The sequence below is a fragment of the Haliotis rubra genome, unplaced genomic scaffold (assembly GCF_003918875.1).
Source record: "Haliotis rubra isolate DU_JTF1 unplaced genomic scaffold, ASM391887v1 Scf23, whole genome shotgun sequence".
Classification (NCBI taxonomy): domain Eukaryota; kingdom Metazoa; phylum Mollusca; class Gastropoda; order Lepetellida; family Haliotidae; genus Haliotis; species Haliotis rubra.
This window is the reverse complement of record NW_025766336.1, coordinates 2,006,254-2,023,025: the sequence shown is the minus strand read 5'-3', so window position 1 is coordinate 2,023,025 and position 16,772 is coordinate 2,006,254. Positions and strand designations below refer to the sequence as shown.

Genomic DNA, 16,772 nt, shown 5'->3' with positions numbered 1-16,772 from the left:
ACATTTAGTGAAAAGGGGTGTGGAATCATCCCATATTCCAGTCATATCCTGTGAGTGTATAGCATGTGATTTAATACTGCATCATTAACTGGATGTTTTTGCCCCCATGTGCCACTGGGCTTCATATCATCTGCACCATTAAATATTAAAAAGCAGACCAATATATACTTATGGAATTGAATAAGGGAAAACATGAAAGTACATCTGTTCCTTTATCTATTTCCATATTTTCAGCCACAGTGCAATATAGAGCATAGCAAGAAACCTGGAAAAGAGTATAGGAACACTTGCAATTTGTGTGTTCCTTTATTCGTTTCCAGGGGTATATGTTCTTCATTTATAGACAAGCTTGTTCATAAGTTATCTTTCATGTTAACAATAAACAATTAACAACAACTTTTTCTATTATCTAAATTTTGCTTCCTGCTCCTTGATATAGTGAACATAATCAGTGGAACAGAAAATTAAATGTTGGGCTTCATATACTTTCAAAACTGAGAGCTGATTACAATAGGCAAATGAATATTCATACATATCTCCATTAAGCTGCCTAACACTGAGGCCTTCAGGTATGTGGCATCCCTTTGTTTAGTCAACTACAGTTCCTGTGAGTTATATATGTACATTAGGTTCAACAATGCCCTAATAACATAGCAATGACTTGAGTCAGACTGCTTTTAATTGTTCACAGCAAAGTAAGCATTTATCATACCTAACCATGCAAGACAACGTGACATAAACCTACCAGAGCGGTTTTGTATTGATATTGTTATAACAACCTCAATCTAAACAGAAATCAATATATGTAACATTCTTTGTGCCAGTGTCATCTGTCATCTCTATTACCATGGCAGAGCGATGCAGGGTGAATGTATTGAACTCTGGCCAGGCTAGGCAACAGGGGACAGTCAGATGATCACATTCTCCCACAGGAGGACTGCCAGTCAAATGATCACATTCTCCCACAGGGAGGACTGCCAGTCACATGATCACATTCTCCCACAGGGAGGACTGCCAGTCACATGATCACATTCTCCCACAGGGAGGACTGCCGGACTGCCAGTCACATGATCACATTCTCCCACAGGGAGGACATGCCAGTCACATGATCACATTCTCATGATCACTTTCCCACAGGGAGGACTGCCAGTCAAATGATCACATTCTCCCACAGGGAGGACTGCCAGTCACATGATCACATTCTCCCACAGGACTGAGAACAAGGAGAACTGTCCAGTCACATGATCACATTCTCCCACAGGAGAACTGCCAGTCACATGATCACATTCTCCCACAAGGAGAACTGCCAGTCACATGATCACATTCTCCCACAGGAGAACTGCCAGTCACATGATCACATTCTCCCACAGGAGGGAGACTGCCAGTCACATGATCACTTTCTCCCACAGGGAGGACTGCCAGTCACATGATCACATTCTCCCACAGGGAGGACTGCCAGTCACATGATCACTTTCTCCCACAGGGAGGACTGCCAGTCACATGATCACATTCTCCCACAGGGAGGACTGCCAGTCACATGATCACATTCTCCCACAGGGAGAACTGCCAGTCACATGATCACATTCTCCCACAGGGAGAACTGCCAGTCACATGATCACATGATCACATTCTCCCACAGGTCAAATGAGCCAACTCCAGTCATGACAGGAGAACTGCCAGTCACATGATCACATTCTCCCACAGGAGAACTCCCACAGGAGAACTGCCAGTCACATGATCACATTCTCCCACAGGGAGAACTGCCAGTCACATGATCACATTCTCCCACAGGGAGGACTGCCAGTCACATGATCACATTCTCCCACAGGGAGGACTGCCAGTCACATGATCACATTCTCCCACAGGGAGGACTGCCAGTCACATGATCACATTCTGATCACATGATCACATTCTCCCACAGGGAGGACTGCCAGTCACATGATCACATTCTCCCACAGGGAGGACTGCCAGTCACATGATCACATTCTCCCACAGGGAGGACTGCCAGTCACATGATCACATTCTCCCACAGCCAGTCACATGATCATGGACTGCCAGTCACACATGATCAGGGGACACTGCCCACAGGAGGACTGCCAGTCAAATGATCACATTCTCAATCATACAATCACAGTCATAAGATCATGGCAATGGGAGTAGTGCAAGTTTGAGGACATTCTTCCCACAGTCAGAGACGGTTGAGATCAGCTGAAACTGCAGTGAAACCATCAACACTCAGTAGTCCTGGTTGTCATCAAACAAATCCAGTTACACAAAGACAAGGAGGGTGTCAATATTACAGCATAGCAATAGTGTCTCAAAGTACTGTGTCAGCTTAAAAATAATACACATATGTGAGTTAATGAAATTACACAGTACAAGGTCTGGATATCCAAGCTAGGCCTGAACTTGAGTGTTATGACAGTAATTGTGAGGGCCACAACTCAAGTCGATTGAGATATCCTACAACAAGACTGTTATGAGAGCCTGTGCTATGAAGCTCCTTGGGTAGGCAAGATCATGATGGCAGTAGCTAGTGATCAATTCCCTCTCCAGCATATAGCCTCAGGCAAGCTTCCAAAACCAACAACCTTCATCAATAATCAATTAGTATTTGTACAAACATACTGTGTGTAGCTTGCATCAACCATGAAGTGTGTGCGATATCAACACAATGACCAGGGAGACTGTCCTGGCATACTGACCTCAATAGGTCAACTGATCAATCTCACTGGATATGAAACAGCCATAGATGGGTACCTGGTGGTATCTGTAATATTGGTCACTATGGTGACTACAGGGAAGTATAACTGAAGTAAAGAGATCTTTGTTGATATTTTCTTTATCGTGAAAGAAGACATACATCTTGAAATCAACACTTCGGTATTTAAATCAATTCATTGAAATTTTTATTTCCAATGTTTTTAAAAGTAGTATTTGTGTTTGTCAGTGTTTATAAAAATAACCTACATCAACCAAGCACTGCATGTCATTGTCTGTTTACTCTCACAAATATTGAACATCATTATCAACAAAACAAGACATCGCCGTGACGAACTTAAAGTGGCAAAGCCTCAGAATAATTTCTATGGATATTGAATCATCAAAAATTAAAAGATCTAATTAACCAACTTGTATAGACAATTGTTTAAAGTGTTCCTGTGTTTACTGAGTGTGCTTAACCATTTGATAACATAACAGATTAGTATTGATGCGATCCCTTTGGACCAAGCCAGGACAAATGGACCTTGAATCAGGGCCAGCAAGCCATGGAGCGGAACAATTTGGGCGTCTGCTCTAAACCCATCTCATGATGAATTCTATGATGCTATGCTCAACAATCAAATGCAGATAGTACATTATCCTGTGATAAAAATGTCACATCACTGTTCAAGTTCAAAGATCTTGAATGGAACGATTAGCACCGTTTCACCTAAGCTACACAATACAGAGGAACCCTTTCTGCACACACCACTGGCGAGGATTTGTGGAGTTACCACGGGTCTAGCTACACTGTGGGGTGGACTCTTAGTACTTGCTGTACTGCGTGCATAGACTCAATAAACTAATGGCATTACAACTACTCCCAGGCATTGCTCTAAGTGTGAATTTATGTCTACAAACTGTCATCAAATTGCCTTTCAGATATTTGAGAATAATTTGTGAGACTCCTTTCCTGTTGTTGGAGGTTGGTTTGTTTTGGGGGATTATTTACGAAGTATGCACGCTCGTGGTGACATTTCCCACACACCCCTGTCTGATGCCATTGACAGAAATGTTTGTTTTCCTTACTCCAACTTAACTAATGGACTTGAATCGTGTGATCTCCAGTTGGACGTTTAACAAAGGGTTAAATGCTTGTGAAGTTATAGTCAGATGTCACGAAGCTAGTAGTGAATGATATGCAGGCTGTACAGGACTGGGGCATTGTGGGCTAAGCGATAGTTCAAGGTACGGAATGAACGATACTTCTGAGAAGGAAGGGAATACTTAAGAAAGATTCCCAATTACACATATGTATGATACACACAAAATGACAGACAGACTGTAGAACTGTCTGTTAGTATAAAACATTTGAACACTCAACAGCACATGACATCATGACTTCACAAACTGAAGTGTACACAGCATTTCATATATGACACAGCTGGTAAGCAGATAGTGAAAACACAAACACACAAAACAGCGATTTCATGGTCTACACAGCTGACATTCTTAGTGACACAGACAATGTACAATTGCACATCATGACATGCCATGACACATGACAGGTGACACATCATGGCATGCCATGAATCATGACAGGTGACACATCATGACATGTCATGATACATGACAGGTGACACATCATGGCATGCCATGACACATGACAGGTGGCACATCATGACATGTCATTACACATGAAAGGTGACATATCATGACACATGACAGGTGGCACATCATGACATTTTGTGACACATGACACGTCATGATATGCCATGACACATGACAGAAAACATACCATCACACATGACAAGTGACACATCATGACACTGATGACATATTTGATGACACAATGGTGCCATCCATCAGCCTCCAAATAATCAAGTACTCACACTTTCCTCCACTTTGTATGCAATAGGGCTGGCTCCTTGCATAATCTCATCTTCACTCATAGGTCAGATCCGCAGGCAACCTGCAAAGGACATCTCTGACTTAGTACCATGACACAACTTATAGCAACTACAGTGTCTTAGATAACCAAAACCTATGGCATGGCTGACTATAGCGGGTGAAACATGTCAAATTCACACAGTGAGACTAATCTAGTCAGATTTGACTGACAGAGAAATCCTACATTTTCAATCCTACAATAACCACTACAATATTCATTTGATCCAAAGAAATGTCAGTTTTTCGCTCTGCAGTTCATACCTTGATTCTCTCCATCAGAGAAATCTCATCTAGATCCCAGAACACAAGACAACGTATAGCTAGTGTGTTACAGTATTATCATCCAGGCATCCATCACTCTCTCCTCCAGGCATCCAGGTGTGGGGATGCCGTCACCCCAGGTAGCTGACAGACACTGGGAGGTTTACAAGGAGTTAATTCCCTATTATCTTGATTATCCTCTTATCATTGTGATGAAGCAATCAAAACCCCTTCAACCAAAACGTCTCCAGTACGATATACACATCACTGGCTTTGTAATCAAGGGCTGCCTATACACACAATTAAGAAAAACAACTCAATATCCTTGTGGAATACTTACTGTAATTTCAAATATGTGTAGGGATATATTTTCAAGGGCATGACTTTTCGAACAATATCTAACTTAAAACAGAGTCCAATTCCAAATATGTGCTACAATAATGTCCACCTGGAGCTAGAGGGCTCAATTATACTTTGTTTACATGTTGAAAGGAGTCATAAAAGCTTGTTTCTCGACAGTCTTGTGCATTCAACAGTACACCCTTCAATAGATTGTGTACATCATATTGTCTCTTTTCTGTTCCATATTCAGATGATTGGAGGCTATCATCGTGAATGTGTATGACCAATCTTCAACTACCATTCATCTTACTTAAAAGTATGCATTGAATTGTTTATAATTATCAGTGTAAGTTTATGATTCTGTTCTGAGAAATATCACTAAATCTTTCCTTCATCTTTAAAACAAGCAAATTCTAAACTCGATAGTGAAATGCACTATGAACATTCTTCTCATGACTGACAAAATGATATCCTTGTCTGAAGTTTCTTTAACTATCCTGTTTGAAAATAGATATATACTTTCTACCAAACTGGCATTTCCCTAAATTACAAACTGTTAATAACATAACACCTTGAACATTCAAATGGTGAAAGGAATATAACTTTTATTAGGTCTTTCATCCGTATCATTCCTGAGGGTATTATTGTTACCACTGAAAATTGTAAAATAGTTTATTTCCAGTTCCAATATTTCCAGTTTCTCATGTCTATCATTTTGTGCACAAGTTCCCAATTTCATTTTATTTTGTATTATTTACATCCAATACCATGAACAGTATCAAGTATTAATATGGAAGTTATCCCATACAAAGCATATCAACATACTAGTAATACAGTGAGTGAGTGAGTGAGTTTAGTTTTATTCTGCCTTTAGCAATACTCCAGCAATATATCATGGCGGGGGACACCAGAAATGGGCTTTTTGCATTGTACCCATGTGGGGAATCAAACAAGCAAATGCTTTAACCTCTAGGCTACCCCACCGCCCCACCAGTAATACAGAACTCTAGTAAAGAACATTTCAATTATGTTGTAATCAGAAAAGAGAGAAATAATGTTCCGCGGATGTGTGTGAACCATGTCATGGTCCAAAGACTCTACAGTTAAATTTCTCAGAACGATGTTTATTGATCAGATGCTTCACAGTTAAATTTCTCTGAAAAGTTCATTGATCTTATTCTGTTGAATCATAAAAAAATCTTGAGTCCTAGCAACAAGGTAACACTGAGATTACAAACAAGTCCTCCACTCAAGGGCAACCTGTACAAATACCTAGATGACAGTGTAACATAAGTGGTTGTGGTTACCGAGATCAAACCATGTTCATGAGAGACTCCCTATATAGTCAGACATGAGAGACTCCCTATATAGTCAGACATGAGGCTCAGTCTACGACTTGAGGCATATCAGCAAGTTATGCTACTCCTTACTTTGGTAAGATGACAAATTTAATGGATTACTAAGATATTAGCTTGTGTAAATGTTACTTTACAAACAACTGACAACATACACAATGTCTTAAGTGGGTGATGGAATATTTTATGTCTGATTGGAAATGTTTCATGTTTAAGGAGATGAGGACAAGTAGTGGCTCAAAATAAAGTAAAGGGTTGTCATTAACGATGACAGTAAAGTTGGCAAAGAGAAATCCAAATGACGACAATCCTTCAGTGAGATCCTACCAACATAATATCATAGCAGGAAGGACAACATGTCTCTAGGACATCATAGCAGGAAGGACAACATGTCTCTTGCATGTCATAGCAGGAAAGACAACAATGTATTGTCTCCAGGACGTCATAGCTGAAACGACAACAATTTATTGTCTCTAGGACGTCACCGCAGGAACGACAACAACGTATTATCTCTAGGACGTCATAGCTGGAACGACAAAAATTTATTGTCTCTAGAACGTCACAGCAGGAACCAAAACAATTTATTGTCTTGAGGATGTCATAGCTGGAACGACAACAATTTATTGTCTCTAGGACGTCACAGCAGGAACGACAACAATTTATTGTCTCTAGGACATAATAGCTGGAACAACAATTTATTGTCTCTAAGACATCATAGGAAAGACAACCAATATATTGTCTCTAGGACATAATAGCAGGTTGTCCTGCAACAAACTGACATATTACAAAGTTTCACTGTGTGTAGCAGGAAGGTAGAACCTGTATCGGCCACTATGTGATATAACACAGCCTAACTGTTGGTAGCAGGAAGGTAGACCCTGTATCCGCCGCTATGTGATATAACACAGCCTAACTGTTGGTAGCAGGAAGGTGGACCCTGTATCGGCCGCTATGTGATATAACACAGCCTAACTGTTGGTAGCAGGAAGGTGGACCCTGTATCGGCCGCTATGTGATATAACACAGCCTCACTGTTGGTAGCAGGAAGGTGGACCCTGTAGCGGCCACTATGTGATATAACACAGCCTAACTGTTGGTAGCAGGAAGGTGGACCCTGTATCGGCCGCTATGTGATATAACACAGCCTCACTGTTGGTAGCAGGAAGGTGGACCCTGTATCGGCCACTATGTGATATAACACAGCCTAACTGTTGGTAGCAGGAAGGTGGACCCTGTATCGGCCACTATGTGATATAACACAGCCTAACTGTTGGTAGCAGGAAGGTGGACCCTGTATCGGCCGCTATGTGATATAACACAGCCTAACTGTTGGTAGCAGGAAGGTGGACCCTGTATCGGCCGCTATGTGATATAACACAGCCTCACTGTTGGTAGCAGGAAGGTGGACCCTGTATCGGCCGCTATGTGATATAACACAGCCTAACTGTTGGTAGCAGGAAGGTGGACCCTGTATCGGCCACTATGTGATATAACACAGCCTAACTGTTGGTAGCAGGAAGGTGGACCCTGTATCGCCACTATGTGATATAACACAGCCTAACTGTTGGTAGCAGGAAGGTGGACCCTGTATCGCCACTATGTGATATAACACAGCCTAACTGTTGGTAGCAGGAAGGTGGACCCTGTATCGGCCACTATTTGATATAACACAGCCTAACTGTTGGTAGCAGGAAGGTAGACCCTGTATCGGCCGCTATGTGATATAACACAGCCTAACTGTTGGTAGCAGGAAGGTAGGACCCTGTATCGCCTCACCGCTATGTGATATGTGAACACAACCTCAACTGTTGGTAGCAGGAAGGTGGACCCTGTATCAGGGCCACTATGTGATATAACACAACCTAACTGTTGGTAGCAGGAAGGTGGACCCTGTATCGGCCGCTATGTGATATAACACAGCCTAACTGTTGGTAGCAGGAAGGTGGACCCTGTATCGGCCACTATGTGATATAACACAGCCTAACTGTTGGTAGCAGGAAGGTGGACCCTGTATCGGCCACTATGTGATATAACACAGCCTAACTGTTGGTAGCAGGAAGGTGGACCCTGTATCGGGCCGCTATGTGATATAACACAGCCTAACTGTTGGTAGCAGGAAGGTGGACCCTGTATCGGCCGCTATGTGATATAACACAACCTAACTGTTGGTAGCAGGAAGGTGGACCCTGTATCGGCCGCTATGTGATATAACACAGCCTCAACTGTTGGTAGCAGGAAGGTAGACCCTGTATCGGCCACTATGTGATATAACACAGCCTCACTGTTGGTAGCAGGAAGGTGGACCCCTGTAGCGGTGCTATGTGATATAACACAGCCTAACTGTTGGTAGCAGGAAGGTGGACCCTGTATCGGCCACTATGTGATATAACACAACCTAACTGTTGGTACCAGGAAGGTGGACCCTGTATCGGCCGCTATGTGATATAACACAACCTAACTGTTGGTAGCAGGAAGGTGGACCCTGTATCGGCCACTATGTGATATAACACAACCTAACTGTTGGTAGCAGGAAGGTGGACCCTGTATCGGCCGCTATGTGATATAACACAACCTAACTGTTGGTAGCAGGAAGGTGGACCCTGTATCGGCCGCTACATGATATAACATAGCCTCACTGTTGGTAGCAGGAAGGTGGACTGACTGACTGACTGACTGAGTTTAGTTTGACGCCGCTTTTAGCAATATTCCAGCAATATCACGGTGGGGGACACCAGAAATGGGCTTAACACATTGATATAACATAGCCTAACTGTTGGAAGCAGGAAGGTGGACCCGGTCTTCGGGCCGACGAGCAAACGATATAACCACAGCCTACCACTGTTGGTAGCAGGAAGGTGGACCCTGTATCGGCCACTATGTGATATAACACAGCCTAACTGTTGGTAGCAGGAAGGTGGACCCTGTATCGGCCGCTATGTGATATAACACAGCCTCACTGTTGGTAGCAGGAAGGTGGACCCTGTATCGGCCGCTATGTGATATAACACAGCCTAACTGTTGGTAGCAGGAAGGTGGAACCTGTTTCGGCTGCTATGTGATATAACACAGCCTAACTGTTGGTAGCAGGAAGGTGGACCCTGTATCGGCCACTATGTGATATAACACAGCCTCACTGTTGGTATCAGGATGGTAGAACCTGTTTCGGCCGCTATGTGATATAACACAGCCTAACTGTTGGTAGCAGGAAGGTGGACCCTGTATCGGCCGCTATGTGATATAACACAGCCTAACTGTTGGTAGCAGGAAGGTAGACCCTGTATCGGCCACTATGTGATATAACACAGCCTAACTGTTGGTAGCAGGAAGGTAGAACCTGTATCGGCCACTATGTGATATAACACAGCCTAACTGTTGGTAGGAGTTAGGTGGACCCTGTATCGGCCACTATGTGATATAACACAGCCTCACAGTAGATAACAGCGGCAAGCTGGCACTACTGCCAGACCTTAGAGCAGGAACAGGTTAGACAGGCAGATTATAATGTGTTCAAGCACATAGGCTGGGACACATCACTGAAAACATGCACATAATTTATACATCGATATTCAAATCAAACCTAATTTCATTAAATTTATGGTGAGTGTAGAGTATGTTATATCTTACCTATTTATATTTCAACAATCAAAACAAATTACAAGTCCTCTATTGGCACATTCCAGTTAATATAGAGAAACACACGTGCGAGAAGGATGATTCTTCAATTACACATCATAAATAGGCACGATAGTGTCATTCCCAGCAATTCTTGTCTGCGATCAACAAATTCTGAATAAGAAAAGTCCTAATATAATCAAACTTGGGAAATTCTGATATTTGAAATGTGCACAAGTAAATACAAGCCAGGAAATATACAGCGGTATTATCAATATTCAACACAGATGCTCTGCCTGTGAGTGTATAAATATAGCTACGACCTCCACAGACTTGTGGAGGTGACACCCAGCTGAGTGTTGGCAAATGAGCTCACACAAGTCTTTCCACTCAACATGTGTCTTTGTGGTATAAGCAGATTACCGGTGATTGACCCACACATCCCTACCTGAGTGCCCCCAAACATACCCTCCAGCCAGGTAACAAGACACCATACAATTATATTCTGCTCAACCTTATACACTGCAACATGCAGCAAGAGATGCAATTCCAAAAGACATATTTATTTTTAATACTGAGAACCACCGACATGAGGTTGGCAAGGTGGTTTTGTTTGTCCTTTGTTATTATGCACAGATGAATTCTTATTTGGCTATGATAAACATGTCCTTAGGAATGTCCGTCTGTATCTAGCAAAGTATGAAGAAGAAATGAAAAAATCAAATAATGTTTAATGGCTTAACAAAGAATGTGCATTCAGTTGTGCAAGCATAACGCTTTGAAACACTATACCCCAAACGACTTAAAGTGGCAAAAGAATGTGCATTCAAACAAACATACTGCACAAACTTTTTTCTTTTATCAAAGAATCTTAACATGTCAAATCTTGCTGGAGTACTTGTTTTTAAGTGTTGTTTGTTTACATCAGTATGTAAGTTTTATTTGGCATAGAGTAATACTATCGTTGTCAGAGTCAGTTTGAATACTGTTGGTTTTAATAAATGCTGATTCTGTTAACCTTAACCGTAAACTATTTAATATATAACATGTGTACCCAGTATGAACAAACTGTTGTCTGAGAAGGCAAAGCTCTCCACAGGAAATGTTGACACTGCAGCAAGACTATATACAAGGAATTAGTTGCGTTGTCATTTAAACTGAATCATTAATATATTTTTTTTATTCTGTAATTGAACCTTATTAATTTCCTAATCCATCACAGACTCAGTGGTCACTAAAATAGTAATATCTTAATAGTTCTATTTCATTCTCCTCTGGTCAGACAATTCCTCAAAAGCAACAAAAGCTTTTTTCATCTATCTAGATAGAAATTGAATATAAGTTCAACTTGTCATCAGTAACAGAAGTTCCTTAAACTCTGATAATGTGATTATTATCATTGAAAGACAATTACTTTAAAACAACTTTAAAAATAACAAGTTCAGTCCTGTTTCCTTATCCTTACAATAATACCCTGTCCCCTGTTTCACAAAATGATCTTAGCGCTAAGATGACCGTAACTCCCACACTCTAACATGGACTTACGATCATACACTCATTCTCAATGTAAGTGCACAAATGCAAATGTTTTTCGTAAAAATCAAAGGTTGGAATAAGAGGTTGTAAGTTGCATGGTGCAATAGTCACATATTTGTATATTATGTTTATGAATTTTTAACATCCAATTCAAACCTAATTTCTTGTTATCATGGTCCAAAAATTGTAATTTATTATTTCTTCATATAATGAATAACTACAGTTTAAACAATTAAATGTGTAAACTTTTTAAATTGTATTCATTTATAATCAAGAACATATATTAATGGACTCTTAGACATAAAATTCACTGTCCTAAACATGGTCCGTAGTATAATTTCTAATAAGGAAGGAAGCAGGTTTGATTGTATAGTATGTTATGAATCTTGTATTTTACGCTATGAAAAACATTTATGTTTCGTGGAAGAAACATTTGGCCTTACACGCGACTATCTTTTAGCATAAACTACACCTAAGTAACTTCCAACCGATAACACTCATGGTCGGTAACAGCAAATTGCAAATGTAACGTTTACACATCTTTAAAGATTTCCTCAAATTTACAGGCTCATATTACGTTATAACCATCGTTCACCACATGAGCATCGTATCGAATTATCATATTGACAAGTGTGCTAACTCACTTATGTATGTTACTACCTATATTTGACAATTTAACCCCTTGATATAATGTATATAGCTGATCATGAATAGACAACACAAATAAAACGTAATAAACATAACGTAAAACACAATGACGATGTTCACTGGTAGCCAACTGATATATTTGGCATGACTTTACAGAATTCTCCATTTGCTGGCATCATTAGCACCGAACCAACCCATAGTATGATTTGACGCATGTTTATTTTCTCCATTTTGCCAGAAAGGCCATAACGTAAAATACACCCTTAACCATACGGTTGTTAAACTCAAGTATGTAAAGACACCATATGATATGAAACGTTTTATTTTTATTTTATTCCACAATTAAATAAACTAACTATGCGTTAATACAGATATTCACTGCAAGTTAGAACTGAATTTCCACTGAATTTTAGTCCATAATGTAAAATACATGAAAACAACGACATAGCACAATTCACCTTTTTGTGAAATTTAAGAAAATGCTTAACAGTATGACTTATTAACAGTTGTCTAATCTCATTGATCGTGCGCTGTCATTAGACACTTGTTTCAGCTTCCTGAACTCATCTCACTAACGTAGTCGATATACCATCGCCTGTTGGCGACTTTCTTATTTTTATAAGTTCTTTCTTAGCTGGGGCATTTCTCACAAATATGGACAGCAAAGTGTGACACTAACATTAATTATTATGTTGCCACTTTGATTTTAAACTAAATCAATCATATATTGTAATGTTTTAATCAAGCATTTACCGGAAAATGTATTGTATATGGAGACCACGTGAATTTTGTGAATTGTGCACTTATATTGAGAATGAGTGCATAGTGCAAAGATCACTTTGTGGGTGGGGCCCTGTTTGGTATTACATATATGTAATTGTCTGGCGTTCTCCTAAAGCCCAGGCTCTGACAAATCAATCCAAAGTTGGCAACTACTCATGGGATAAAATAAATCTAATGTCACACCAAAAATATAAAGTGACTTGTTGTTTATTGTTCATTTATATTTTAGACAACCCATTTTGTTCACAAGATGTGTTTGACTCACTGCAAATGTCACTGACTTACCAAACAATGGACTTATTTGCAGAATGAGGTTAAGAACCTGAGATCTTTCACAGTGCACAACATTTTGTTCACCCATGCTGATTTCCCATACACCACTATACAGCTGTATACAGTCACTATGTAAGTTTATAATACTGCAGCTGGGTCATTGTCCTGTGGGACTTGGGACATAGCTATCTAAATTTTATGTCAGTTCTAAATTTCTGATTCATTGAGACTGTGTATTAACAACTGTCCAATGACTAACCCAGCAGTCAATCCTGCCTTCTCACTGGGTAACAAATGCTGGTTGCAATCAACAATTTTAACAAATCTGGAATTGGTTTTATTGAAGTATTGACAACATGGTGTTCTTTAGGAAAACAGTGTTTTGTACAAACGTCTGACATTTCAGTCATGATTTCATATATATTACCCATATGTACATTAAAACGAACACAAATGTATTACTTTTACCAGTGATGTAAAACTTGCTGAGACCAGACTTGATTATTTCTTTGTTTGTGAGCACCCCAAGGGCGGATACAGCTTTTAGAGAAATGCTTGTGGCTTTCACTAAACAGGTGAACGTCATAGACCTGCATTAACTGAGACTTTCCTTCTACATTCAGCTGACATGTGTGATACAACAGAAATAGTGTTGGAAGCAGTGCTAAACTCACTCACAATTATTACTTGGTTCAGGGATATTTGTGTGGAAAATCCTGATGGGAAAAATACATCAAAAATACATTTGCAGATTGTGGTTTCATCTTTAAGGAATCTTCATTACAATAGTTCCAGCACCACTTTTGTACCTGCCACATGGAAACCAAAGGTTTGGGAACTATTTTTATGACAGCATTAGGTTGTGTAAATTGAAACTGCTGTGAAGATTTGTTTCCTTCTATATGCAATGCCGAAATTCATGTGGTTTTCTTAATACACATGGACATTTCTCATACAACAAGCAGTAGTATTAATGATGGCGACCATACAACATGATTTTGTTTCAAAACTTTATCTCAGCTCAAAAAAACACAACTTTCCTTTTTCTTATGAGTAATTATTCTAATAGAACTTGAACATTTCCTGTTTGGTTGAACACTCCAAACATCTGCACGCATGTATTATAAAATTTATGAAGTCAGTTAAAGCAATGCAAATAGCACCAACCTTGCTGAGCCCAGCAAATCATGCAGGTAGACCAGGTGTTGTTTTCACCACAATTGCATGTTTGTTTTAAGAATAATTGATTCATTGTAATTCCAATTAATTAAAACTTAACATGTTTATCAGTGAAGAGGCCAACTACATTAGAACAGATCACCTCACTTTAAAGTCAACATTCTCTCATTTACAAATAATTATATATTTTGCAACAAAAGAAAACTGTGATATTTCAATGGGGGTTGAAGATCGTATTACAGGAAGAATTAATTTTTTAGGTATTGTGGATAGCTCTAATCCCACTTGCACTAATGCTCATTGACCGTGAGAATTCCAGGCGAAAGCACGATGACTTTATTATTACTACTAATACCTCCGACTGCTTCAGCTGGACGGGGTAACTAAGACGGGTCATGTCCCGACAGACTATGGAAACCAGTTTAACGCCTTTCAGAGTCAACACTACAGCTATATACCTACACAAATGACAGTCCCACAACCCATAAAAGAGCTGATAATTGTTCCAACAAGCAGAACCGTATTCAATGCCCGAGTCAAACCCTAAGGCCACGAGAACATTTCACAGAGTGCCCGCAAAATGTTCTGAAATACATACTGATATCCTATGAGATATGAAGGCCTGTGTGTTAGTCTCGCACCAAAATTGCCTTCCCCGAACGTCAATTGGCAATTATTATCAACAAAAGTGTTAAATATATGTGGTAAAAATGTGCACGAAGCAATAAGGACTGTGACAGTCCTAAAGAAAAAGAAAAGACGATCAATAGAGTTCATACCATCAAGAATACGTCGGAAGAAGCTTTGTCGCGTCATAAACGGGTGAAAATATAACTGTTTAAGAGAGCTATTAAAACGAAAGGTGAAGGAAGAATGGACATTTATATTTCTTGGGTTATGTAAGACTGTCAGGGACAAATATATGATAAAATAAATCACTTTCATTTGACGTCACTGAATATTTCGTATTTTTATTTGCTAAAAGAGACTTTTTATCATTATTTGATACAATCATTTCAAGACTCAATAAAGACTGTCTCTCACCGTTAAAGTCTGTTCTCCCCCTCCTTTAGTGCGGCTGTCATTCATACTTCCCCCTCCCTCGCCGCCGCTGTCCCTACCCCCTGTCTGGTCCTGTCCCGGGGTGGGTGGCGGTACGGCCGCTTGATTACGGCGTGACATTGCTTATTGAAAGCTGATCACCCCATAACGCTGTCCACTGGTATAATTCCCGGGTAAGGCACTGCTGAATGTGCTTCTCTCACTACATGTCAGGGTGTAATAAGACAGGCAAAGAATTATCACGGTAGGACATACATGCCCACTGCCGGTGTATAACGGTGTAAGCCTGTGTCACAATCAGGCCGCACTACTTCCAGCTCATATCCCTCCGCCTATAGTCTTCAAGGTGCGCGGACAGGTTATCGATCTGAGAAGGAATCGATCAGGAAAGTAAAGCAATCGCCTGAAACCAATCAATTTTATTTTTTAGCAGGTGGAACTGTGGTAGCATTATGTCAACACAAGCGAGACGCGTGTGTGCCATCGCAGGTCAAAGTTGGCACGTGCGTCGCCATGGACAACAGTAGCAGACGACAAGAACTACAGGCACGTTGACAACCTGTCACATTTGCGATAAGCTCACTCCTCTCGAATACAAGTATTTGATAAAACATTTGACTTAAACTGCGGTTGTTACTTTGAACGATGATCCTTAATTTCCAGCCGAGTCGGGAGACATTAAGGTATACCATGGGGTGTAATGTGGATCAATAATATGCAGTGTGACATTAAATATTAATAGGCTTGAAACTAATGCCGTAACTAGCGGTAATGACGAGCATTGTCAGGTAAAGTGGTAGGCAAGATAGGGTGAAGACCACAGCCGTCCAGCACGCGATGTCCTCTTCCAAATACAGCCTCATCGAAAGCTGCAAACTAAAAGACTGCGAGGGAGTTTTCAAATGTTATAATATTAACTCGTGCATTTATCTCTATATGTGATAAATTCATTCATTCCGAGTAATATATTCTCTTAAAATGTGTATATATATATATAACCCTTATTGAATGAATACCTTTGTCTTTAGTGCCAGCACACATGACGAAGAAGCACTGGCGCCTTGGGCT

General features: G+C 40.3%; 1 protein-coding gene across 1 annotated transcript in view; it reads right to left on the bottom strand.

Moving 5' to 3' along the window:
• The window catches only part of LOC124277985 (kinesin-like protein KIF19), a 45,745-nt gene extending 29,712 nt beyond the window's left edge, over positions 1-16,033 (bottom strand). Inside the window, 2 exon segments of the mRNA XM_046713713.1 lie at positions 4,596-4,675; positions 15,687-16,033. Coding sequence (XP_046569669.1) covers positions 4,596-4,655 — 60 coding nt within the window. The 5' untranslated portion in view covers positions 4,656-4,675; positions 15,687-16,033.
• Positions 16,034-16,772: the final 739 nt, after the last annotated feature.